The following is a 27,410-nucleotide window of genomic DNA, read 5'->3' on the forward strand; positions in this document are numbered from 1 at the left end:
AGATCGTGTTTATTCGAATGACTTCGTGCGAATGTTAATTACGCCGGTCTTATAAATTATTGGAAAATTATTTCAATAATATCAATTAACATAGATTTTATTAATATTTAGTGACAATATATAAATTAATAAATTATACACTTTGAAAATTTATAATAATTTAATTACATTTAATGAATAACTTAAATTTTAATTTAGATTTTGTTTATTTTCTAATTTTTGAATATATATTTCACATTCTTCAGTTTCTGTGTTAAGTTGTTGAATTTCAGTTAACAATGAGTTCATGGGTTCTGGATTCATGTATTCTTGATAAGTATTATCCCTATTGAAAATTAAGGTATTAAAAGTCAGCGATACCTGTCATGTGATTATAACAGTGTAGCATCTACAAAAATAGACCTTATCATTTCAATTACGATTCATTATTGTTTCGAACAGGCAGTAATAAATTAGACAAAGATACAAGATATTTGTTATTCATTTTATCACATTAGTTTTTTTTTAACAGACTGTCCGAAACAAAAGGTAATCACTTTTTAAAATGAAAAGGTCTATTGATTATCGTAACAATTGAGGTTTACAACAAAGCATCGTTGCCATGGTAATGCAAAAACTGGAAGATAATTACTGTCACATTTTCTTGAAACAACTCTCAAATTAATATTTTACTTAGTTTGACAATTTTTAGTACCATGTACTCGAGTGCATGTCCTAAATAACGTTGTGCACTATAAGTCACGATGAGGACTAACAAATTTTTTTCTATTTATCCCAAAAAACCAATTTTTTTGACACGCTTTTTTTTTTTTTTTAATAAAAACTGCATGTTAAATAACATATAGGCGAAAAAAGAGAATCGATGAAATATTAAAATTCCTGAGGAGGAAATAGTACCTTTTTCCTGAACCTAATCCTGAGCGATGTACACTTTCAGTTAAATTGGTTTCATTTCAATTCTTATACTAGCTCAAATATTTTCTGATTAAAAGAGCAAAAAATTACTGGATTATTCAAGCGTCAAGCGCGGGACCAGATAATTTTTTTAAAGTGTCGACGGAAGAAATTATCTCGCTTAGTATACGATTTTCGTCGATATGTCAAAAAGTAATCGTCAAAATAGAAGTTGATTTTATTTCTGGTTTAACTTTAAAGTAATCTGATCCCTGCACTAACGAGATTTAGCTACTTTTATAAATGTAAGCGGGTATGCACTAATACAAAAGGTTTAGAGTATACCAAAGAGTATAAATAGAGGAGAGATCGCGTATACAGGCACGAATGTCATCTGGTATTTGGGTCCTGTAAATACTACTACTGTATTCTCAACAGAATCAGTACATGTTATAACGCCATAACGGCATCATTACACTACACAGAGCAGAATGGTGCAGTATAAGAAGCGTACTCGGCTCATAACCCAGAGATCCTGAAATCGAAACTACGCTCTGCTAATAGAATTTCTTATAATAAAAATTATGAAGAAAATTAGCATTTATGACTTGACCCAATCAAAAGGCGTTGAAATTCATATACTCTTTTTTAACATTACCAGTAATGGGAGCATTCTCCTCTATTTGGGGTATATAACGTAATATGTAATATAAAATAGTTTGCCGTCCAATAATTCCGTAAACATTATCTATAGACATGGCTGAATTAATAGGCCCAGACTTCAAAACTACAGTAAAATTTACTGTAAAAATCAGATAGTCAAAACTAATTAAAGAAATTTGTAACAAAAAGTCTGCCCTTACATGGGACCCTCTATGATTTTCGGCCCATCCCTCCAAATGTTTAATCCGGCCCTGATTATAGGGACAATAAGAAAAGTCAAGTATAATTTCCAGCAAAAACAATGAATTTATTCAAAAATTTGCCGAAATTTAAAGTTTTTTATTTAGTTAAAAAATTATAAAATAATATTTAATTCCACCAAACAAATTTAATAAAAAATATTTGTGTAGGTTATTCATTCTATCATTCTTAAGTGACTATGTTTATTTCTTTTTCTAATGATAAAATAAAAATTACTATTAAAATTTCCAGAAATAATTCTATTGTACCTACATTTTTAAAGTTATTATCTGTCATGATTATATCATCATATTATAATCCATTTTATGTTACGTATATAGTCCGGCAAACTTTATTATAGTAGGTGCAAAGGTGCAAAGTTTGAAATAGGTGAATATAAATAAATGTTTTGCTAAGGAATTTTAATTGATTACAACTTCTAGACATAGGCGTACCGAGGGTGAGGGGCAGGGGGTGGGCCTGCGACTAAGAAATGCATTTTCTTATGATTTGCATGAAATCTCAAATCATTTGTATGAACAGCTCGGAAACGGATAATCCGAATGATTTTTACGGCAATATTCAGTATTTTTTAAGCTTGTTTTACAGTTTTTGTAGGAAATGAATGTGTAAACCTAAATATCTCCACTAAATTAAGTTTATTGTGACCTGAGCTAGATTGAAGAAAAGAGGTAGAAGGCTTCCCTTGTAGCTCGAGACAGCCGGATTCAGACATATTGTATCATATATACAGTAATTGGAAAAAGTTCGATAACTCTTAAATTACTTTCAAACATTTCAAACTAAAGTGTAAAAATTTTATATGACTTCAAGGGGACTATAATCGTTTAACGACAATACCGTCTCTTAGGATAGTCAGGCGGTAAAATGATAGCTAATTTGAAAGGTATTTTCAAGACAAATATAATGGGTTTTGAAAATTTTTGTTTCGCGGACTACGATGATTTAAAAGTAGTTGGTTTCAGTATTCTTTTAATACATTAGGAGCAAAAAAAATATATGTTTTCAATCCATTGTATATTTTTCTCTTAAAAAACTCTTTCGAATGAGCCATCACTTGATTCCCCGTCCTATTTAAAAAAGTGGCGACGCACTCTCCTTTAAACTATCCATTTTGCGTTATTTTCCTACTTATTTACTGCACTATTATTCTATGGGTCTAATGTAGTAGTAGAGCAAACGAGAGTCGAGAGCAGAAGGCAAAGTTTGTTTATTGAATAGTTTTTTATTATCTATATTCTTATACTCATTTCGATTATTATTATGTTGAAATTTTTCATAGAAGCGGATGGGTAACGACTAATAGGCCTATACAATATTTGTATAGGCCTATTGAATCCTGTGTCATAAATTAGTAAATTACCCGATTAGTTTTGGAAATTAATTAAAATTATACTTATTATATATAACTTACATGAAAGTATCAATCGAATTAATTTCACTGTCTAAATCTGGATCTGAAAATTTGGTTTTTAAAATCTTTAATTCATTTTGAACTTCTTTTAATTGTTCTTCCACCGATAAGTATTCAGTTTTAATTTGTTCAACATTCCTTTTAATCGTTTCAAGTGATTTCTTTTGAGAAAAAAATTTATAATATTTCAGTTTTAATTAATAATTTTGAGGGATAAGATAAACTTACATAAGTCGTAGGATTCATCCGTGCACGATCAATCATAGTCATCATCAATTGTTGATATTCTTCCCTAATAAACAATGAAAATAGATAATATATATATAATAGTAGTCTAATATATATATAATAGTAGTCTAATAAAAGATCCTGACTAATAATAGTAATCTTAGACCCAGACCTACCATCACTGATTGTGAGTTTCTCAATGAAATCCCGGTAATAGTCCAGAAAAATAAGAAAATTATAAAGTCGATCTGCTTAAAAAATCCAAGTTTTTTCACCGGGATTATCTTTATTTGGATGTAAGAAATGATAAGTCCATTGTAGTATCATGTAACCTCCGAAGTAGTAGTCGAAGTGAAGAGCCTACTACCGTACTTTCGTTTTACTTTGCAAGTATCTCATTGCTATAGCTGGCTATTACAATTGTATTTATTTTTCAGCCTTCGCGGTATACATGACTTATAAATTGTAATAAAATATTCAATTCATTAGGAAACTCGATAAACGTAATTCGATCTAGGTTGGGCTCTTGTACTAATAAGTAACTTAAGGTAGTATAGTATTGACGAGGTTCATAGTTTATTTTTAATTTTTTTAAATTTATTCCAAGATCATAAGGTCCATTAGTTAAAAAAAATGTCAGATATTTTTACTTCATCGTTTAAGTCATATGATTAATTTAAATTATGCATAATTACATGGGCTCTTATGAGTGTTTCTGTTTCGATTTAGCTAAACATACCCTAGTAAAACCGTTTTGGCGCTATATGGTCATGAAGTTGCAATTTTGAAATCGTTTTTCTTCCATAACTTTACGAACGAATATCGCGATTTTGATAAAATTTGGTGTTGTGACACTGTTTTTCATACGAAATAACTCATATCAACTTTATTAGTAATATCAATTCATGGGCGTAAAATATGTGCATTTGGTCTCGCGCATGGAGGTACAGGATTTTAAGTATGGAATTTAAGTTAATTGTTTACTACAAAAAAGTACTCTTCATAAAAGTCGATTATTCTCATGATTTACTTAAAATTTGCAATTTTATTAATTGGTGGCAGCAATATTAAGACAAAAATTAATTTTCGAAAAATTATAACTCTGCATAATTTTTTCGTCACCTATTCGACTTTTTGTAGCGTTTTCGATTCGTTCCCAAAGAGACATGAAGTTCAATTTTGAAAAAAATATTTGACTTAAACTGATGATACATGTTTTACAAGGCGTGACGTTACTAATTTTCATAATGAACAAGTCAATGCAGATGAAAATTCTCATGCAGTGAAAGTAACACATTTCCAACATGAATTTAAAATTAATGTGGCTGAAATTATTGGAAACTGCATTATTGGTCCAACTATTGTTTCACAAAAATTAACGGGGAACCACAAAAATCTTAAAATGCAAAAAAGCGGTCTCAGTAAAATCATAAAGAAAGCGCCGATATGAATAATTACTGTTGTTTAAGCCTTATAATTTATCTAAAAAAAGACAACTAAAAATGATTACTGATCCGACTACAGTTGTCCGCCTCGCCAATGTTATACTATCTTAAATATAGTTTTATAAATTTTGTTTTGATTTCCAAAAAAAGGAGTCGTAATCGAATCAAAATTTGTTTTGCAAGTTTGAAAGTAGGTCCGGCTTGCGACATATAAATTTTAAAATATTACTACTACCGTCTTTTTTTTTGTCTCAATTGAATTTCTTCAAAGATTTTGTTCAAATTTTCCGTATGACGATTTTTTAATGTTTCCAAATTTTCAAATTCATTTGTATCACCTTCGACTTCATGTGAACGGCGTTCTTCGCTTAATACATTCTTATCTAACATACGTCCACTTGTAGATTGATCCTTTATCGAATCTTGTAAATACATAATATCATTTGCTAATCTTGTGCTACGTACTTCTAAATTGAATAATTCCCTGCTCTAACAACAAATTTAGAGTATTAATTTTAGTTCATTTAGTCGTAATTCTCTTGAAAAAATTTTTAAATAGCGTAAGCTAGTAACATCTGGATGTCGTCAGCTGCCAATATCCTGGCATTGATACATATTGTAGATCAGATCAGAACCATAGTTTTCCAAATTAATCCTAATCTCCGAATGGTTCTGGAGATCTCTACAACTCCCACCCCCTCTTAAAGATGTAGGAAAATATATATGTCCTAAATGAGGTACCAAAAACCTAAAACCGTATAGCTTTATAGATTAGCCTAGAACCACACTTTTCCATAAAGTTTTGACCCCCGGGAGTGCAGTACTGAGATCGCTATCCTCCGCCAAAGTTGCGTAATTTCAGAAGTGATAGCAACTTCCACTACCTTTTGGAAGATTGGAAAATGTGGAAATGAGGTTTTGGGTTAATCTATAAAGCCACACCGATCTCAGGTTTTTGGCAGCTCGTTTAGTCCAGTGGATTGAAAATTATATGGAAAAGTGTGGTTTTGGTCTGATCTACAACATATGTCAATGTCAGGATTTTCGCAGATGACGAGATTTAGATGTAACTAGCTCTCGGGCTATCATGTTTAAGAAATGAAGAATGTCTAACACAGCTTAACTCAATAATATGTTAGCAGATTTTTAAATAACTTTCTCTGTAATCAGAGAGAAATTGATAACGAGTAAATGATGAGTTTTGCTAAAAGTTGGAAATGCTGCAGAAGCATGAGGTTTAAAGTTTAAACAAAAAATACAAACTGGTTTTGGGTTACTTAATCGAAATTTCGAGGCTATCATATTCCAGTGCAGTTACGGACTGACCCAAAAGTTTGCGACACTATATTTTTTAATTCATTCATTCGATAGGGGGTTGATTGTAAACCTTAACTCTGATTATGCACATTCGTGAACTTAACCCTTTCGCAAATAAAAAATTCTAAAAAATAGATTCTATAAAATTTTTGGGGAAAACTTGCACAACATAATGTTTTTAATTTTTTTCGTTAAAAAAATAATTTTTTATTAAAATAAAAACCTTTACCTTTATGTCTGCACTTAAATGAATTTTTTGCAGATTATCATTCACTTCGCTCAATTGTTCATAATTTGTTGCCATTACTGTGAATTAAAAATAGACAATTGTTATCATTTATTGCAATATTATTATTAATTGAATTTTTAATAAGTTGATGTTTATTATGAAGCATTCCTTAGTAAATGAAAAAATCGGTAAAGTGCGTGTACGATCGAGTACTATCATGGATAGTAATGCATTTTGATTGTACGCAGGACTACTTGCTGGACAGTCATGTTCTTTTTGTTCTAGCTTATCAGTGTTTATACAGGGTGTATACGTTGAAAAGGGTAGTCTTATAACACTAATAGTTATCCCTATTACCATCTCTTTCTTTTTAAACATAGTGTAGTAAAACGATGCAAAAAAAATAAGTTATATATCGTTATGGAATGCGATGGATGTATCTGTAAACGATAAACTTTCTAAATCAAGTGTATTTTTGTAAATTCGCCATCAATGCTTCATTATAAACATTCTATTGCAGTAATTTAAATAGTGTATTACACATCAAGGGAGCAAAAGTAAAGAATGCCTCAGATCTCATGTTTTAAGACATTCTTTACTTGCTCCCGTGGTGTGTATTCTATTTTTCTCCCCGGCGGAGGCAGAAAGCGGCAACTTCATTTTGCACAGCGGGACGAAAGTTGACACTTTCTGCACGGAGATGAAAAAATATTATTTTTCTTTATCCACGACCGAAAGTAAAGAAAAATAGTATACATCACACAGGCAGAAAATTTGAAAGCCATGAAGGAATGCAGGAACCTCAAAATTTCTGCCCTTGTAGTGTAATATACTATTAATACATTTTAATATAAAAAGAAAATAAGAGATTTATATATTCCATTATAACCAAAACCTCGCCCGCACTAACGTTGCCTACATTTAAACAGAATCAACAGGTCATTTAGAATAAAAAACAGTAGAAGGCTGAAAAAAGCGGTAGATTTGCAGTTTTATTTACAAGTTATATTTTCTTAACAGTTACCTTTATGGAGGATGTGGGGGATCTACCAAAAAATTTCACCCTTATTAACTTTGTAATCATCGAAATTTTTTTGGCCCTGCCTTCAATTTTGCCTTTATTAATTTTGTTATCGTTGCGTTTATTTTATCCACATCTTAAATTTTACCTTCTTTACCTTTTAATTACCTTTAAAAAAAAGCAGTAAAGCGGTATATAAGTATAAGTTAAAACATGAAATTTCATGCTAACACATGACATCTAGCAACACTGCATGTAAGTAAGAGTTATAGTATATTGGTCAGTGATATTATTCAGACTTGTATGTTGCTCATTTATTTGTAGGCCCTCAGTACGCTTTTCAGCTCGATATTTCTTTTCGTTTTCGAATTATCGTGAAGACGGGCAATTGGAAATGAACTAACTAATTAAAACAATTTGGTATAGGTTTGATCAACAATTTGGTATAGGTGTGATCACTATAGCATATGGACCAAGTAAGTGTGTGAATTTTGCAATAAAAAATTACTTCCCACTCTCTTGGGGTCATACGGAATCCAGGCAATCAGGGTGCAGTGGCCTATTGTTCTAATACATCAGTAAAATCTAAGTCGCAACGGTGCGCACATTCTACGTCGAAAATTTCACTGGTGGACGTACTATAAGATTTTGGAATGAAAGCATAACAATTGTTTAACTCGTTTAACTACAGAACCCTAAAAATAATAATAAAAATAATGAACAGTCATCTCAAGTGATTTAAATGTAATTTTACTTTATTAATTGATAACAAACACTATATAATATTTCTTTATTTTAAATTTTTATGTGCTTGTTTGTAGGTTTTATTTTTGAACTAATTACATTTAAAGTAAACTTAGAATGAACTAAGAAAGTGATGAGGTCACGAAAGAGACAAAGGCAATACTTCCTGTACGAATATCTCTTCTTAGCGGTATCGGCATGGTCGTATGGTATTTAAAGTTAAAAGTTCTATTATTGTTGTATATTTGTGGTCACCAAAATTACCAACGTTTGCAAAAAGGATTTTATTGAGTAAATGATTATGAATCACCATTGAACACATCATTTTTTTTTTGTATGAATAATATGTTAAACAATGCAGGTACTATAAAATAAAACTAAATTCTTCAAAATTAGTTTCAACATTGAATGCATATGAAATAATTTATTATTTTATAGTGTAAACAATGAAAAACCAATAATCTCCCTAATCTCAGTAGCAATTATTACTTATAAATGCGATAGTAACTCTGTCTGATTGTATGTATGTTAGGCAATCACGTCTAAACTACTGAATCGATTTAAATGAGATTTGGTACAGAGATAGTCTAGAGCTTGAGAAAGAACATAGGCTACGAAATATAAATGCGAAAAAAGGGTTTTAATAGGTAGAAATAGGGGTTAAAAGAGGTGTTCTTCAAAAACTTAAAAAGTTCTGCATTGATTACCTTAGCTCAAATTTTGACACGATATACAACTAGCTTCTGTAAGTTACATTAAAGTCCGAGAAGAAAACTGTAAGTTACATGAAAGTCCGAGAAGAAAACTGTAAGTTACATGAAAGTCGTCAGTTCAGCCGTTTAAATTTGTGAACTCTTTTATCGGGGCCTTATCAAATTTCGTAAAATTTACTAGATTCACGACCCAGCGAAGCAGTCGGGTATCATGCTATTAGCAAAATCATACACATGCCTGAAACTAAAAAGCCGCATAGGATTTTTTAACTGCTTCTTGTAGATGTTTACCCGCTATTTTCTAAGTTCACGGTTGTAGCACAATTTAAATTTTTAGGGACTTTTTGTTGTGTTCAAGAGGAGGGTACTCACAACCTTTATACTAAAATTCTTGGTAGTGCTATTTTGTCGAGGTTCCTTTTTTAGTTTTATTTTTCTTACATTAATTATTTGGTTGTCCTTGAATGATAATAAAAACTAACAGTGACTCTACTCTGATGGACATTATATTCATATGAATCACTAATGTCTATAAAAAAGATAGCTGAGCTTGTGGTCGCCATTACCTTTTTGTGATCTGTGAGTATCACACAATATTGAATTGGGCGGCGCCTGATAGCTTAGTTGTGAAGCATTAGCCGCCTGGAAACCAGAGACCCGTGATGTGTGATATAGAACAAATTTCACGAAAACTCCACTAGACGAAGAGAAACCATTTACCCTGAGCACCAGGAACCCATGATAAAAATTCTGTCACAATATTCGTGTTCAGCGATCCCAGAAACCTCCGTGAAACAAGTTTGAAATCATTTTCATCACTATCTTTGCAGTATATCTCCGCTAATTTTCGTGCAAATGATTTGAAACTTTTTTCATTTTCGAGGTTTTTTATAGTACTTTAAATACCGTTTAATATACTTTTTTCAAAAAACGTCCAACTTATCCGTTATTTAACGTTAAATACTCCGAATCAATCGCCAATAACTCGGAAAATATTGACTTTTCGAAATATACTTAAATGGCATTTTTTGCTTAGATTTCATCGCTTTATCCCATTTTCAACATATATTATTCTATTCCCAAAAAGGGTGGTTACCACCCCCTGGGCAAAAGCAGCACTCGGCACCATATAACTTTTGATTTAGAGGGTGAACAAAGCTTAATCCTAAATTTCATCAAAATGGGTGCTATAGGTTATTTAGAGATTTCGTCTTTTTTTCCTCGTTTATTGGATTATAAAGTTACCGATACTATTTAGGAGTTTAATGTTATATACCTATAGCATAGAATTTGGCATACCTAGATTAGTAAACTCTCTAAAGTGAAAAGTATAAGAAATCACTACTTTGAAATGATAGTGACTATTCACTATTTCAAACTTAAGAGAGAAGGTATAAAACTTAAGCAAAGTTGTAGAAAATAAATTTTACTACAATAAATTTCTGAATATATTAATTGAATTTTTCAGAGAGTTGTTAGCCACCACCGTTTGTGTTCATTTGTATCAGCTATCTCTCATCATTTTGAAGATCAATGATTTTAATGAATGAAAATATACGGTTGTATTCGTATCACGACTAAACGACACACTAAATTTGAATGCAGCTAAGGTGTATATATACTGTTTGTTGTGATTGCGTACATAATAATGTAGAAAAGGAATGTTGCATTGAATAAAAACACGGCTTAATTCTTATACAAAATACAATCTATTTCTTATAAAATGAATCTTGTTCGACAAACCTTATCAAATTTCTAGGTTACTTAATAGTAGTTCTTAAATAGTAATAAATTCGAATTTTTAAAATTCCCTTCGCTAATGTAGGCGCTGAGTGGGTTTCGTATGCATTAACAAGTCCTACGGAACGGGGACTGTATTTCAACGTATTTTGACCCGCTGAATTCGAATTTTCAACTTGATCATAGCTCAGAGTGGGGGAAATTTTGTTGTAAGCAAATGAATTGTTTATACGGGCATATAGCTCCTAAACTATTGAACCATTTTATTTTACATGAAAAAGCAAATATTTTCTTTTTTTATTCGTCTTGATACGACCAATAGAACCGGAGATACGGTTAAAATTGTAAACAAAAATTTTACTTATCTTAAAGTACCAAAATATTATTTTTTTTGCCAATCTACGAACGTTTAAAACCAAGCGCTGCGCGCTGACCTTATGCAATCATTTTTGTTTACAATTTTAACCATATCTTCGGTTCTATTGGTCGTATCAAGATGAATAAAAATCGGTCGTATCAGAAATATCTGTTTTTTTACGTTGAATAAAGTGGTACAAAATGGTTTCCCAAAACTTTCAATTATTTAGGAGCTATGGCCATATTAACAATTAATTTGTTTATAACAAATTTTCCCCCACTGTGAGCGATGAGCAAGTTAAAGATTCGGATTCAGCGGGTCAAAATACGTCGAAATACACTCTTTGTTCGGTATGATGTAAATGCATACGAAACCCCATTCAGTGCGTACACTCACTTCCCTACAGTTATTGTTACCTATTTAAGTCTAATAATATCTGGATGACCGAGCATTCTTAAAAAGACGGTATTCTTAAAAAGACACAAATTTTATCACTAATAGAAGACCGTTTTAAATGTCTCCACACAAATACCAATTTGAATGTCCCGGTAATGTATTTTATTTCATTAACTACGATATACACCAATAGATGTCAGGAAGAGTCATATTTTGCGATGTATGTTTCAGTTGTTCATGAAAAAACGAATAAAACGACGTTTTTTTAAAATGAAAACTTGTTAGATCGACTTATCGCCCCAAAAACCCCTACATACTCATTTTCATGAAAATCGTTGGAGCCATTTCCAAGATCGTTGATATATATATATATACAAGAATTGCTCGTTTAAATATATGATTTAAAAAAAAAAATCTCGGAAGAGAAAATTTTTTTATTTAGAGAAGTTATGGAAAACTTTCATAAATTGAAGTTCTCTTTACTTGGACTAAAGCCACCTGACGTATATAGCTTGATGTGATGTTTTAGACCTCTAAAATTTGAGGTAACAAATTTTGAATTCATTAGTCTGTTGGTCTTACAAAGTGTCTAGTGTATTGACCAAGAAAAAATAAATGACAGGCAGTTTGCAATTTTGCAACTGGCGAAAGAGTTAAAATATGTATTTTTTATAATTGCATTCCATTTTCTAACCCTTTTAACAATTACAAACTTCTTGCTAATTTTACGAATTATATTCTGAATGTCCTGTTCTATAAACCTCGTTGAAGAATAAAAGAAACAAAGGTTCAATTTATTTAGAATTCAGTATATTAATATGAAAATATTTTGTTATATGTAATCTTGACACCTATTAATAGTACAGTGGCATTATCGTAAAAATTAGCTTGTTTTCTAAAAACTTTTAAAAATTTATAAGGCAGTAGGCAAACCAGCAAAACAATAAAACTTGTTCAATGAAAACAAAACTCCTATTTTTAAGCTAGTAAGCTAGTGGAAAAGATAGTACCTATCCCAACGTATGTAGCGTTTTAATTCAGGGGAGCTTAAAATAGAATATGTTCCGAGGCAGATTATGCAAAGTTATACTGTATAGAAATGTATGCAATATATATTTTTTATTACAAACATTTAAAAAAGTGCAAAATCCCCCTCCCCAGGTAAATTGACGAAGTATAAAAAAATAAAAACAAGTGGAAACAAACAATTGACTGAGTTAATAGTTGAAATAAAATGTATAAACAGTGTTGATTACTTTGTCACCTTACACATACATACATGTCGCACATATATAACTGATATTCCCATATAATACATACTATACAATTTGCGCTCTCACGGGTAAACAGTGATGTTTACGAAAAAATATTTCAAACAAAATTTGTTTATTTTTTGATAAGAAACATTTTTTACATTTAAACTTTTGTTCTATCTCTAACGGTTTACAAGATGGGTCCTACGGACCCAAGACCAAATTTTCGTCCTAAGCACGCCATAAAAATTTCAACTTGATATCTCTTTTCGTTTTTTAGTAATCGTGACGACAGACGGACAGACAGACGACAAACAGACAGACAATCGGAAATGGACTAATTAGGTGATTTTATGAACACCTATACCAAAATTTTGTTCATAATGTCAATATTTTTAAGCGTTACAAACTTGGGACTAAACTTAATATACCTTGGTATATTTCATATACATGGTATAAAGGGCACCTGAGACAACCGTGTCGTAGGAACAGATTAAAGTAAGACCGTCTTCTTCTTCTAGTTTTTGAGGTAGGTATTGGATTTTTGTTTTTTTTTTGTGTGCAAAAACGGGGATAGAAGTTAACATTTTACAAAGTTAAATTGTTATTTATTAATAAAAATTGTGATTTATTAATAAACATACAAACAAAAGTCTGTATGTGAAATTTCATCATCGTAACCCTTTGTGGAACGCTTCGGGTGTATTATGTACTTATTGAACGCACTATTATTTTGTTTATTATTATTTTTTTTTAATTTGTGATTACAAGAACACAAAACATTTGGCTGTTGTAGCATTTGGTGTAATATTTATTATGAGCTGTAGGTAGTTGTTTTTTTTAAAGTGAGTGATGTTAAGTAATTATTTATTATTTAGTGCTTGTGTAAAAAATTTTTAATTCAAAAAGTTGTTTTCAAGCAAATGAATTCATTTTTTTGTAGAATTTCGGATACTAGAGATATACATAGTAAGTTTTAATGTTATCAAATATCGTTATTTAAATTTGACTTCAGTGTTAGTAAATAATTTTCAAATATTTTGGAAATGGAATATTCTTGCCCTTATAAATGATAAACCTGGACAATTGGTCACACCAAAAACTAAGAGTGTAACATTGACACGGATTCAGAATATCGTTCCGGTGCGGTGTGGCAAAAAAACATTTCGTTATAAATTATAATATATAATGTGAACATTTTTAGCTTACTACTAAAAAATGAATAGATTATTTAAAGATTCTAAGAAATTATTCGTTCTTGAATTTTAATTTATTTTCAATTTAGTATTTTTCCCTAAATAGTTCTAATTATAGCTAAAATTTGTTGCACCTAAATTTTAGGCGCCCAAGGAAGTTACTCAGTCTCCATAAATTCGGATAGAAAATAATTTCGAGTAAAACACAAAATAACAAAATATTTATTCAAAAAATTGACAAAAAATATTATGCGGGGGGAGCAACCCCTTCCCCTGAATGCTTTCTATTCACGAAAGGAATGCAAAATAAATAAGTTGCAGCCTAACTGTATCCGTACTACATTGTCGAATACGTAGCTGGATAGCTAGCTTTAGAAAATAAATAAGAAATTAATTTCCGATTTAGAAAAAAAAAATTTTTTTTAAAGTAATTTTGACCCAAAAGTTAAAAATTATCCATTAGATTTGTACGTGTGGATTTTAAGATGACACCCTAAATTGTATACGGAACAATTTAAGTCGATATATTCGAAATTTGTCGTTCAATCACAAAATGAACCATGTTTACGTTTTTCTTAAATTAAAGTAAAGGACCAATATGTCAGGCAACTGAATAAACTAAGAAGTATAAAAGAATTGTTATTGGTTCCACATTTATTTTTTATGTGTTAAGAAGTTCATTTTCTTAAAATTTACTCATGAGTCATTTGCGTGAATATCGGATAGATACTCAATCTTCTAACTAATTCCGATTGAGGCTTCTATCAGATACACTTCAAATGTGCAGGAATTGCATTACGACTGCAAGCAATTGGCACTCGATTACATCCAATTAGAAGTTACGACTACACACTATCTACCAAAGCACAGTTGGGGCTATTCCATTTACCTACATACACGAGGAAATTTAACACAAAAAACGTCAAACCACGAAAATTTCTCAAGTAAAATGGATCGAGATATGGTTTTTGCATTAAGTTCTAGATGATATTTATAAACTTTGTGAACATTATAGGGAGATTGTTTGCGCATTAAAAAATGCATTTTTTGTGATGCATTACTTTAGACAATTGAAAAAAATACGTCAAATGTACCAAATGAACTGAAAATGGTTACTCAGGAGTTTTTGGAGTCACTGAACACGAATCCTATGTTAAAAAAAATTCCTTGGAGTATCTGAGGAAATGGGCATTCTGATTTCAAAAGCAGAAATTTTAGCAAATTTCAAATTTTTTTGTATTTCATAAAAAGTTTGTAATATTCATGAAACGTAAAGATATTTAAAAAAAAATTCATTTTCTAATCATTATTTATTGAGTAATATTATATACATTCTATTAAAAGTGGGACGACAAAAAAAATTTTTTTGTGAAAATTCAAAACTTTTTTTATTTCATAAAAAGCTTGTAGTAATAATGAAACGTAAAGATAAAATCATCATTATTATACCATGTATATACGAAATATATCATAGTATATTAAGTTTAGCCCCAAGTTTGTAACGCTAAAAAATATTGATGCTACGAATAAATTTTGGTATAGGTGTTTATAGAATCACCTAATTCGTCCATTTCTGGTTGTCTGTCTGTCTGTCCGTAAGCACGATAACTCAAAAACGAAAAGAGATATCAAGCTGAAATTACAGCGTGTTTAGGATGTAAAAAGTGAGGTCGAGTATGTAAATGAGCAACATAGGTTAATTGGGTCCTGGGTCCGTAAGACCTATCTTTTAAACCGTTAGAGATAGAACAAGAGTTAAAATGTAAAACATGTTCCTTATAAAAAAAAATAAACAACTTTTGTTTGAAACATTTGTTCGTAAACGTTACTGTTTACTTAAACGAAGGCGCTAATTAGGTGCAAATTTTATGGTATGTATTAATATGGGAATATCAGTTATTTGTGTGAGGCTATTTAAGAGTGGATATCTTTCTTTATTTACGTGATGTAAAAAAACAAACGATTGCGCCATCAACACTGTCTATACATGGTATTTTAAAAATTAACTCAGCCAATTGTTTGTTTTCACTTGTTTACTGTATTATATGTACAAAAAATGCACTTTTTAATGCACAAACGAGGAAAATTATTTCTCCATAATTTGCAATGATCATACAAAATTTATCAATATCTTCTAACAACTAAAATCGCATCACGATTCATTTTTCATTAGAAATTTTCGCGCCAAAATGTTAAATTTCCTCGTCTAACAGTCGGCTTCGGGGAGTAGAATTGTCCCGTATTCAACTAACAGTTAACGTTAGACGATTATTATAAATAAAAAAAATTCTTAATTTTTAAATAAAAAAAAAGTTTATTTACAGAATATCACATGCAACTATATAATTGTGAATAAAAAAAATTAAATTATTAACTTTTGCCTTGAAAAGAATTCATTGTTAAAATGCCATTGATGACAATATATTATGCTCTGATCATGAATATTTTATTAATTAATAACCATAAAACAAATAATTGTTGCTAATAATTTATTAATAGAAATACCATGCTATTATATACTTAATTCTTTGCTCCATAAATCACGCCTTCAATAATACTTAAAAAAAATCACATGGCATAAATAGTATGTATTTCATCTTGAATTTATAATAAAATCCAATTTTTATTTTTTTTAATTCACAAAACGAAACATTTATGAAATCCGCTTCACACCTCAGTAACTGTCACAGGCGTTTTTTTTAAGACAATATTACATAAAAATTTACAAATTTTCGAATTTCGATATTGATTTAGATTCTGTATGAATCTATAATGATGCGAAATTTCTATTATTCTTTTGACCAGACATTTTGAGGATTGATAAAGGGAAGTTTAATGCAATACGTTGAAAAAAATGACTGGAAGTTTGCAGCAATCAAAAGAGTTGAAAAATTGTTAGCAAAACAGTAGCAAACTTCCTGCTATTTATTTCTGCGAATTCTGTTTTCAATGTAAAAAATTATTCAAATTCGAAAATCATAAATTCGACGCTCGAGTCACGGTTAAAACCACATTATATCCAAATTTACTTTTTATCAATCCTCCACATGGAAAACACAAACAATCAAAGAAATTTTCCTTCGTTATGGCCTTACGGTTAATTAGGTTAATTATTAGATAACAACAGTTACAGAACGAAACACTGATTGTGCAAGTACAACTTTAACTTGGTCGATTATTTAATGCAAAACTTATGGTTCTAAAATTATATAATATATATAAAAGAAATTTTAATCTTATTATCAAGGCCAGATTTACAAAAAAGCCGCCCTTGGATAATGGCATAAAATGTTCATTATTTAAACTCGTCATTATTTCAGAAAGCGTATAAATCAGGATCAAGTTCAATTTGCAAAATTTAAAAAAAAAACCGACTAATTTTTCAGGCACGGAACCCTACATTCGCACTTGAAACATATCTAAGGACACCCTCCTTTCAAACGAAACAAAATCGATTCATCCGTTTAGGCGCTCCGATGCACACACACACACTCATAGCGATCAAACTTATAACACCCCTTTTTTGGTTCGGGGTTAAAAATTATACGTTTAGTTGAGAATATATTTGAAATTCAAAAGTATAAAATTTTTTCAACATTTTTTGTCATGTCTAAGATCAAGTTCACTTGTGCCCAAAAATAATTTGACTTTTCGATCAATTTGCCGAATTGGGAAATGTGGCCCAATATGTAAATCCAGGCCTGCTTATTATACTTTTTATTCGTCCATATTCTATGGGACTATAGTTAAGACACACTTACCCATATGATTCTCTATCCCGCGAGTGGTACAGGGCGCTATCCGCTGTAAAATTATGCAACTTTGACCACCCGTACCACTCGCGGAGTTTAAATTTTGTGAAAAGTTCTGGTCTAGTCTACAAAGTCACACTCAGGTCTCATTTTTTGGATAGCTCCTTTAGGTCATACATATTTTCCTACAACTTTAAGGGCGGGGAGGCGTGATCAGGTCCTCAATATATATTACCCGAGGGTTTCAAAATCATGTAGAAAAAAAGTGTAGTTCTATTCAGATCTACAACATATGCCAATGCCCAGATTCTGGCAGTTAACGGCATTTAGGTCTTACTAGCTCGCGGTCTACAAATTGTGATTTCTGTTTTTATTTAAGGTATTTCCAGCATATTATTTGCAGTTCCTATGCTAAAGATATGGAAAAATTTTTTTTCGACAGAATTTTACGAAATAAATTAAAAACTTAATAAAGCTTTCTATAAAATTCCAAAGTTTTAGAAATTTTGACCGTTTAAAACACGAGATAATTATGCCTACGTTCCCAATTTTGACCAATTCACGTCAAAATTATTATCTCGAAAACGAAAATTAATATCTACATTTTTTAAATTTTATTCTAAAAACATTCCTTTCAACTCTTACTTTTTTTTGTCAAGACAACTGAATATCGTAAAAAATTGCTGGGAGGACAGTGAGTTTTACATGCTTTGAATGGGTAAATCGCAAAATTTACAGCTGATTATCTCGGGATCCAAACGATGAAAAACTCTGTTTTAGGATCTCACAGCTAACAATATTCTGACTTTGTGGAATAAAAAATAGGCTGAATCTGTCGACAAGTGCATCCATGCTGGAAATACCTAAACTGGTAAATTTTATCACAAAAATTGTAATAGGTATGGATATCCAATAATAATAAATATCGAATAAACTGACAATTTTCTTATCAAAGTTTCTTTGTAGGTATTTAAATGTATAATATATCAATTTTATAACGGAAATGTACCAAGACTAACAGGAAGTTAATGGAATATTTCACCTCTATATACAAATGCAGTATATAATAATTAGAGGTTTTGTGTTGGGTATATAGGTCTCTAGTTATATTTCTGTTATGTAGGGAAATCTGTTATTTAGGGAAAAGCATAGGGGCCTGCTACCTTAAATTGAAACAAAAAATTATTGGAACACTGAAATTACTTCCCGATTGCAAAACTTTCTTTATTCAAAGGTAGTTAAAAGACATTTTATATTTAATTGTAGTATATGGATGGATAAGTTTAATTTAAAATTTCGCTTTAAAAAAATATATGTCGGATATTCCAGGAAAATGACCACAGAAAAATGACGAAATCATATTTTTGCTTAAAGTTATCTTTATCATCATTTTTTTTAAGTGTACGTCGATATTTAAATTGATGAAACTTATTGAAAAATAGAAAAAATTATAAATATTTACTTAATAACCCGAATTCGGAATACTGTTCCTCCTTGAAATACCCTCCATCCGGTAGGCCTATACGGCCACTGTTCACCCTATTGCCGTGATTTTATAAAAGTGTGTATCTCTAAAAAGGATTTTTTTAAATTCTATTTTAAACTTATACAAATATGTTTATAGAATATATAAGAACTTTCTAAATAGAATATAAAATTTTTAGATCTACACTTTTTTATCTAGGAATGGTAGCTTGGTCGGGTTAGATTTATGTAAAAATGGAAGAAGGAAAAAAGCTGAAGCTTAGAGGCAGTTATTTGTATGTCATGGATATAAGCTTTATTCTATTTAATAAATAATACCGTTTTTAAGTTATCCCTGAACAGTCTTTATTCTTTAATGTGAATAAGTGTCGTATATCGAACATGAATTATTGAAATCTAAATCTATTTTTATTTACTTCAACTTATGTATGTTTCATAAAATGGTAAATTTTAATGATAAGATAAGGGTGCTTCCTTTAGGGTATACCAGTGATTCTCAATTATTTTGATATAATATATTTAATCAAGATTTAAATAACCAATTTATAAACTATATGCTTCGAAATTCGTAAGCAGAAGTATAAGTCGTTAGTGTGGAATGTAAGAGATAATCGGAGGAACAAATCTAAACCCAAAACTGCGAATGGAATTAAATCAGTTTGGGGTAATGTATAGAAGCTCCTCGTATGTGCTCATTCTAAGCTAGCGATAAGTTTGACATCTTTCGATGGTCTACTTAAATTTCGTAGCTTCGGCAATGTTGTGTTCTGCTTTAGCGCTTTTTGCCCTCTATTTCAGTTCGATAGATAGCATTTTTTAGATTGATGTTTTCTCAGTTATTCAATGTATCCTAATAACCAAAACTTCGAAAATGCTCTATCTGACGATATTTGACAATATCTATATTGTTGAAGATCATTTCTACCTTGTTTTTGATCTCCAAATGACGCTATCAATTTATCTTTCCTAGCTTCGAGGTATCTGTCCTGTCCCAGGTTTAGCACCATAATTTACAAAAGGTTATTTAAACGTACCATACATTTTCCCTTTAACATTATTAAGCTCGTGCCGTAAATTTCTTAATAAATGAATTTTAAGGTCCTTACGTAAAGTTAAGTCTCGTGAAAGTGTTCGGTCAACAATTCTGGCACTCATTCGTAGGCCATTGTGTTCTTTTGAATTAAAACCGTTTCGTCTCTTTTAAACTTTCGTTTTGAAATACAGTTTATTTCTTCCGTCTTTTGGCTCGGGTCTTCATCACTAGGCATTGACATGGATAATGATCTATCGTATCTTCTACCTCGTAAAGATCACCCATTTTTGAAATTGATCTCAAAAGTTTCTTGCGATTATTCTTCAAATTCTTACATTATTCGCTTAATCCTAGTATTGTCATCAACCTTGTCTGTCGGAAACGGGAGACGGTATGAATAAGAATGCTTGTAAAGGCCACCCGTCACAAATTCTAAACGAATTTCGGCATAGTTCAAAATCAAAAAGTCTAATGCAAATGCAGAACGTATTAGCTCATAGATCTCTATAAATTTCTTTACTTCACAAATATGATTAATTGTAAAGAAAGCAGTTAAATAAAGCTTAAAAATAATAAGACAAATATAGGGTAATTTTTATTTTAAAAAAATGGGATTTTTTAACTATTAAATGAATAATTTTTGAGTACTTTTGATATCACAATTCTGTAAGATAACTTTTATTATCTGAGGTGATTTTGAAGATATTTGGAAAAGTACCTATCTAATCGTCAAACGAACTGCATGTTTGTATTTTTTGAATCTAAATAACTCTAAATAATTTGATTGATTTTGAGGTTGAACAATACATTTCTGAGGTATCGAAATCGAGGCAAATTGATTTTTGTATTTTCTGAGTCAAAGTTATTGTAGAAAATGATCTTCGTCCAAATCAAAGACAACCAATTTTTATCAAATATTTGTCCTTTTGGAAAAATCGATTTAATCTTAAAATTGTTTTTCGAGATAGCTCCGAATTAACCGACAGTATTATGTATCATGATACATAATTAAAACAGTTGGCTTCCTTACTCAAGGAAGGGGCAATTGAGTATATTCCCCTTCCTGAATCCACACTTGAATTATATACAATAGCTTTTGATTGAACCATCTTTAAATTTCTTTAGTACCACTGATTACAAACCACTGATTAAACCATACAGTACAAATAATAGTTATTTTTATAAATTAGATAGAAAGAAATAATTTTTTTTAATAAAACTAGAAACATAATTATCATGACTTAAAAAAAAAAGGATTATCCAAATTCTAATTAAAAGTATTATCATTTTTTATATGAATAGTTTAGTGTAAGTAGAAAATTTTAGTGCCTATTTTAATAATTGAAATAAATTGTTTTGTTTTATAAAACGGAAAACGGATGTTTTAAAATTATTGTTAAGTGTAAAAATTATTACTTATTCAAAATATAAAACATATACAAACACTTGTATTATGTCCATTATTGTCAATATAAGTGCACGCGTCAAATAACTAAACAATTTATCATAATACTTTTTATGGACGTTTATTACAAAATTAAAATGAATAAAAATAATTGTTGTTGTTACCATATTTATGTTCTAGCGTGTTTTATGTTTAAATAGTGTTGTTTAGTTTATTTGATATTAACGGATTGGCATTTTGATGTGATTATAAGAATTATTTTAGGGTAAATACAAAAAATTGCTTTTGCATTGATTAAAATAGGACGGTAGAAATATGAAACTAAAAAATTAAGTTCCTTTCAGGATAAAGGCATGGGCGTAGCTTGTTGCAAATGGGGGGTATGATTTATCCCTATCCTGTAAAAATAATATCCCGGGCTAGAAAAATCGATAATATTGAAAAGGTTTTCACTAATGTGCTAAGTCGAACTCTTTAAAGGCTTTTAAATACAAGTCTGTATCTATAACATTGCCTGAGCATTTCAAATAACAGGAAAATGTTAAGGTCAAAAAAATTTCAGAAAAAATCGTTCTAAATCGATACTTTTACAGGCATAGTAGGCAAAGGTTAACATTTAACATTACAGGAGAATTTAAATACGCTATACGAGTAACGGCAACCTTTTACGCACGTTTAAAAATAATCAAAAGCGAAATCAACCCGAATTTATATGGTTAAAAGTCACCTTATTATTATTAGCACAGTTGGTTAAGGCGTAACCAATTCCGTCTACGGTATGCTTAGGGTTGCGGGTTCAATTCCTGCCGTCGCAAAAAAATTAACTTAAATCGCCACCTGCATGTATCTGCATGCCCATCACTCAGCCTCTAAAATTGAGGAGCTGATAAATGAAATTATAAGCGGAAAGGTGGTAAAACACAATGGGCTCTATAGCCTAAGTGTGTCCTTCGTGGACAGCCAATATAACCTAACCTAACCTAACCTATATGGTTAAAGGCATGCCATCTGCATGTACTGCAAATATGCGAAAAATTTAGAAACCCACAATGTTACAGTTTCTGCTAACCTTTTTAATACAATGTATATCTGAAATATATTAAGGTATACTAAGTTTAGTCCCAAATTTGTAGCGCTTAAAAATTTGATCGTACGAACAAAAAATTGGGATAAGTGACCATAAAATCATCTACATAGTCCATTTTTGGTTGTCCGTCCGTCTGTCTGTCTGTCAACACTAAAACCCCAAAGCGATAAGAAATATCATGGTGAAATTTATAGCGTGCTTAAGACGTAAAAAATGAGGTTGGACCCATCTTGTAAACTATCTTGTTAAAAGTAGAACAAAAGTTTATGTGTAAAAAATGTTCCTTATAAAAAAATAAACAGCTTTTGTTTGAAACATTTTTTTCGTAAGCATTACTGTTTACTCGCGAGGGCTCAAATTAGTTTAGAACATTATAGTATGTATATTATGGGAATATTAGTGTGTGACACCACAGTCGTGTTACATATACACGACTGAGGTTCTTTACTTACATGACGTAAAAAAAAACAAACGATTGCGTAATCAGTACTGTCTATACATGGTATTTCAACAAGTAACTCCATCAATTGTTTTTATTATAATTTATAAATGTGTTAAGTAAATTAATTTTCAATCGAATTGCATCACTCATTTTTTACTTGTATGCAGTCGTAGCTGTCGTTCAGGAGACTTCATTGCATCACCATACGCAGCACAAGAAAATATCCCGGGAAAGTTTAGATCTCAATAGAACCCGTTGTTAGCTTTGGATCTATTATAATTTTGTTACGATAGCACTGAAGTCTTTTTGCCATAGGTAGTCGGTATTGGTGTAATCACAGATAAAATTATACAAAAATGAAAACGAAATGTAAATATCCACCCTATTTCAAATGTGATTGCTAATCGAGGAATTTCCAGGGTTTCGTATCCTAAATAATTTTTTATTTGGGAAAATTAAGGAAAATTTGACGTTTTCTTTTGCGGATCTTCGGAAATTTGTAATTGCATCACAATATTAAAATTAACTAATCACCTTTTTTTGAAATAATAAGATAACTCGATAATAAATGTAAAAGTTCAGTTGTCTGACATTATAGAAAACAGGTTGGTTCGACAAACCCACAATTTCAATTTTCCTAGTGTCGGAAGTTGAATACCATGTTTTGTAAAATGTCGTATCCATACACTTTTCCATTTATTTCTTATTATTACAATAACAAAAGATAAAATGGTTAAAATCGTTGTTAATTGATTGTGACGCAGATAAAAAATTGCATGCATTCGCTACATTTTATAGAATTTTCTCAAATGAAAAATGTTTTACGCCTTTTATTAACCACTTACGGAAAAGGGTATACTGTACTGTAGACTTAATGGTTCGTTAAATTAGTGAATACTTGTGACAGTTGATCGACAGAGTCGTTTAGTGTTGTATACGCCAATGAAAACCACTAAATTTTAAGATTCGAATATCTATATGTAATAATTTGTACACGATAAGATAAGGATTTATATATTATTAATGTAATTATGAATTCACTTTCATGATTATTGAAAATAAGAACATTCCAAAATATGTTTTAAAATATAATTGTGTGAATTATGAATTAATTAATTTAATAATAAATATATTGATGACTAAGTTGCAACAGTGGATCTATGAGGTTCTGTTTATATTCATATTATTTATGTATATGAGAACACAGTAAAAACTAAAGAGTGTCTTCTGAAGGTGAACCAGCTTAGAATATAAAATAACATGGTGACTTTAATTTTAATTTGTGTGTGATAATGTTACATTCTTTTCATTAATTTTAAAATTACTTACTCTTAAAAATATTTTAATTACATTGTGTAATTTTCTAAACTATTTAAAAAATGATAAATTACTTTTTACATTTAGTTTAAAAACGTCTTTAGTATTGTTGGAAAATTATATTATTGAGGTTGGTTCTTAATATTTGCGCATGTCTCTTATTTGAATGTATGTGCTAATTCAGTTCTTTGGAAAATAATTAATGCAATAGGAATTTAAGTGATTCATACCGGCAATGTGTATGGCCACAGCTTAAATTACTAATCAAATATTTCATAAGCAGCAATAAAATATACAAAGATTGTTTAATGAACATAATAAGGAAAGTTATATTAAAAAAAGTCCCCAAATTGGAAAATGTCAACGTGTCTTTCAAAACTTCAGATAAAAATTTTTATACACATATGAATAATAAGAATAATATGGAACGTCTATTATAATTGAATTAAAAATGTTAATTAGGTCTCAATAGGTTAATAGTTTTAAATTACTTAAGAAGTATCATTAAAAAAAATGACCTTAAATATTTCATGAATGAACTTATTTAGTAAGAACTAATTAATTAATAAAAACTCACCTACTTTAAAAAAAAAAAAATTTTGAATACACTTGATTTGATGTTCTTAAAAACTTCACAGAAAATAATAATAAATACATTCACTTAACATATAAAATTCGTAATTCAATTGTTTTTTTTGAAATTTTAATGTCAGCCATTATATAAATTTTGGAGGTAAATTTAAATATTAATTTATTTTTTTTTTTTGTTTAAGAATGGGTGGTACGGATAACGAAAATTTAAAAATAACTGTAGTTGGAGATGGTTTAGTTGGAAAAACCTGTTTATTAATCGTTTATACATCAAAAGAATTTCCAACAGAATATGTGCCTACAGTGTAAGGTTTTACCTCCTAATTAAATAATACGTTTATTTACACAGCTGATACAAATTTAACATGTTGATTTTAGATTTGAAAATTATTCAGGTGAAATAGTTGTTGATGAAAAGACATATAGTTTATCGTTATGGGATACAGCGGGCCAAGAAGATTATGAACGACTTCGGCCTCTATCATACCCAAAGGTAAAATTATAAATAATCTTATAGATTTTGTGTGTTTTTAAGTTTCTTTTTCTGTTTATTTTCAGACAAGATGTTTTCTTTTATGTTATGCTGTAAATTCTAGGCCTTCGTTCGATAATATTTTATCCAAATGGTATCCTGAAGTTAAACATTTTAAACCTGATATTCCAATTATCCTAGTCGGTAAGTTGAAAATTATATTCTTGTAGCAATACAACTTAATTTAGACTTTTGGAAAATGAACTTTGGTCAAGTATTCTAGCTGTTGATCAAAAGTTATCATAAACTATATAAACTATAAGGGTAGAATGTGTAAGAATTATCTCTGAATATCAAAATGGATTCCTCATTAGAATTAAATTAAGATGGTTTTATTGTTACTAGTGTTATACTCCTTTAACAGCTTCTTTTGTCTCCTTATCTTCTACCCTCTTTCCCGGAAGCTCAAAGCTGCGGCTTCGACTGATTTTTCAAATCCGGGGTTACGAATCTTGTTAGTGGAGAAATGATCCAAACGGTGTTGTACCAACTGCTTATTATGAATTATAATATTTAATATTATTGACTGCGTTTAGTCGTCTCTAAGTTACCCGACTACTGAGCAGTCACCAATTAATACTTTTGTCGAAAATACGCATGAAACCTTACTAAAATTGCTAGATTAAACTATAAGGGTAGAATATGTAAGGAGAATTATCTCTGAATATCAAAATGGAACCTCAATTAGGTTTAATATGGTCCTACTGTTACTAGAGTGTTATACTCCTTAAGCAGCTTCCTTTGTCTTCTTACCTTCTACCCTCTTTCCCGGAAGCTCAAAGCGGCGGCTTCTACTGATTTTTCAAATCCGGGGTTACGAATCTTGTTAGTGGAGAAATGATCCAAACGGTGTTGTACCAACTGCTTATTATGAATTATAATATTTAATACTATTGACTGCGTTTTGTCGTCTCCAAGTTACCCGACTACTGAGTAGTCACCAATTAATACTTTTGTCGAAAATACGCACTAAAATTGCTAGATTATTTTATTCCAAGTGTCGTATATTGTAATTACATTAAAAAGGTAGGTTCAGTGATTTCAAATTTACATAGGCTTATTATGTAGATCTTCACGAGGGACAAAAGTCACTATGCCGCCATCTCCGATACTGGACATATTTTTCGCTATAGTTTGAAAATCTGATATTAACAAAAATTAATCCCTCAAACTATTAAAGATAGAAAAATATTTTTTCGAAACCTTTGTTTTCGAAAAAAATCTTTCAATTCAAAGTTGTTTATATTTTTAAAACGGATACATTTAATTTGAACTTATTTTTTACCTCGAAACCACTCGCTTTTGTTTATTTTACCAATATAAAGTTTACCAAGAAACTTTGTTATACAAATTTGATATATTAATATAAAACAATGTTTTTATTATTTTAGCAACAAAAATAGATTTACGTAATGATCCAACATTAGACACAATTTCAACAGCAGAAGGTAAACGATTGCGGAAAAAAATTAAAGCGTATAAATTAGTCGAATGTTCAGCAAAAAATCAAGAAGGCTTAGATGACGTATTTACAGAGGCTGTAAGAGCAGCAGTTTCTGCACCAAAAACAAAACAATTCGGGAATTGTATACTTTTATAAATTAATAATATTTATTATTATTTATACAATTTTTTACAATCACTGCCTGAACAAAATAAGTTATTTTGAGTCGATAAAACCAACCTGGATTCAATGTTTTTGTTTATATTAAATTTATAATCGTTCTAAAAATAAGTTGTAAAATGGAAAAAAAACGTAATTAAGTTTAAGTGTATTTATATTTCTGAAAATAAAACTTATTTCAATTAGTTTTCGATTTTAATTTTTAGAACTTAAAACTTTGATGTTTAGAAGGGAATGGAGAGGATTTCAAATTGGAATCAACGGAACTTT

General features: G+C 30.1%; 2 protein-coding genes across 7 annotated transcripts; one reads left to right on the forward strand and one right to left on the reverse strand.

Annotated features, from left to right (window-relative positions):
• Positions 1 to 34: 34 nt before the first annotated feature.
• Positions 35 to 25,024, reverse strand: LOC123305497. The gene is made up of 7 exons (XM_044887230.1): positions 24,975 to 25,024; positions 6,452 to 6,528; positions 5,141 to 5,394; positions 3,461 to 3,524; positions 3,233 to 3,393; positions 237 to 325; positions 35 to 48 (listed from the first exon to the last, which is right to left on the reverse strand). The coding sequence occupies exons 2-7, from the start codon at positions 6,524 to 6,526 to the stop codon at positions 35 to 37; spliced, it is 657 nt and encodes a 218-aa protein (XP_044743165.1). The 5' UTR covers positions 6,527 to 6,528; positions 24,975 to 25,024.
• On the forward strand, positions 13,540 to 27,252 carry LOC123306136 (ras-like GTP-binding protein RhoL). 6 transcript variants are annotated; one of them, XM_044888031.1, is made up of 5 exons: positions 13,540 to 13,641; positions 25,167 to 25,289; positions 25,363 to 25,477; positions 25,543 to 25,660; positions 26,908 to 27,251. In XM_044888031.1, the coding sequence occupies exons 2-5, from the start codon at positions 25,168 to 25,170 to the stop codon at positions 27,114 to 27,116; spliced, it is 564 nt and encodes a 187-aa protein (XP_044743966.1). In that variant the 5' UTR covers positions 13,540 to 13,641; position 25,167; the 3' UTR covers positions 27,117 to 27,251. The 6 variants fall into 6 exon arrangements, with proteins under 6 accessions (XP_044743966.1, XP_044743964.1, XP_044743962.1 ...); XM_044888029.1 differs by having other exon boundaries at positions 13,578 to 13,645; XM_044888027.1 differs by lacking the exon at positions 13,540 to 13,641 and adding an exon at positions 21,422 to 21,450 and having other exon boundaries at positions 26,908 to 27,252.
• The last annotated feature ends 158 nt before the right edge of the window (positions 27,253 to 27,410 follow it).

The sequence above is a fragment of the Chrysoperla carnea genome, chromosome 1 (genome assembly GCF_905475395.1).
Source record: "Chrysoperla carnea chromosome 1, inChrCarn1.1, whole genome shotgun sequence".
Lineage (NCBI taxonomy): Eukaryota > Metazoa > Arthropoda > Insecta > Neuroptera > Chrysopidae > Chrysoperla > Chrysoperla carnea.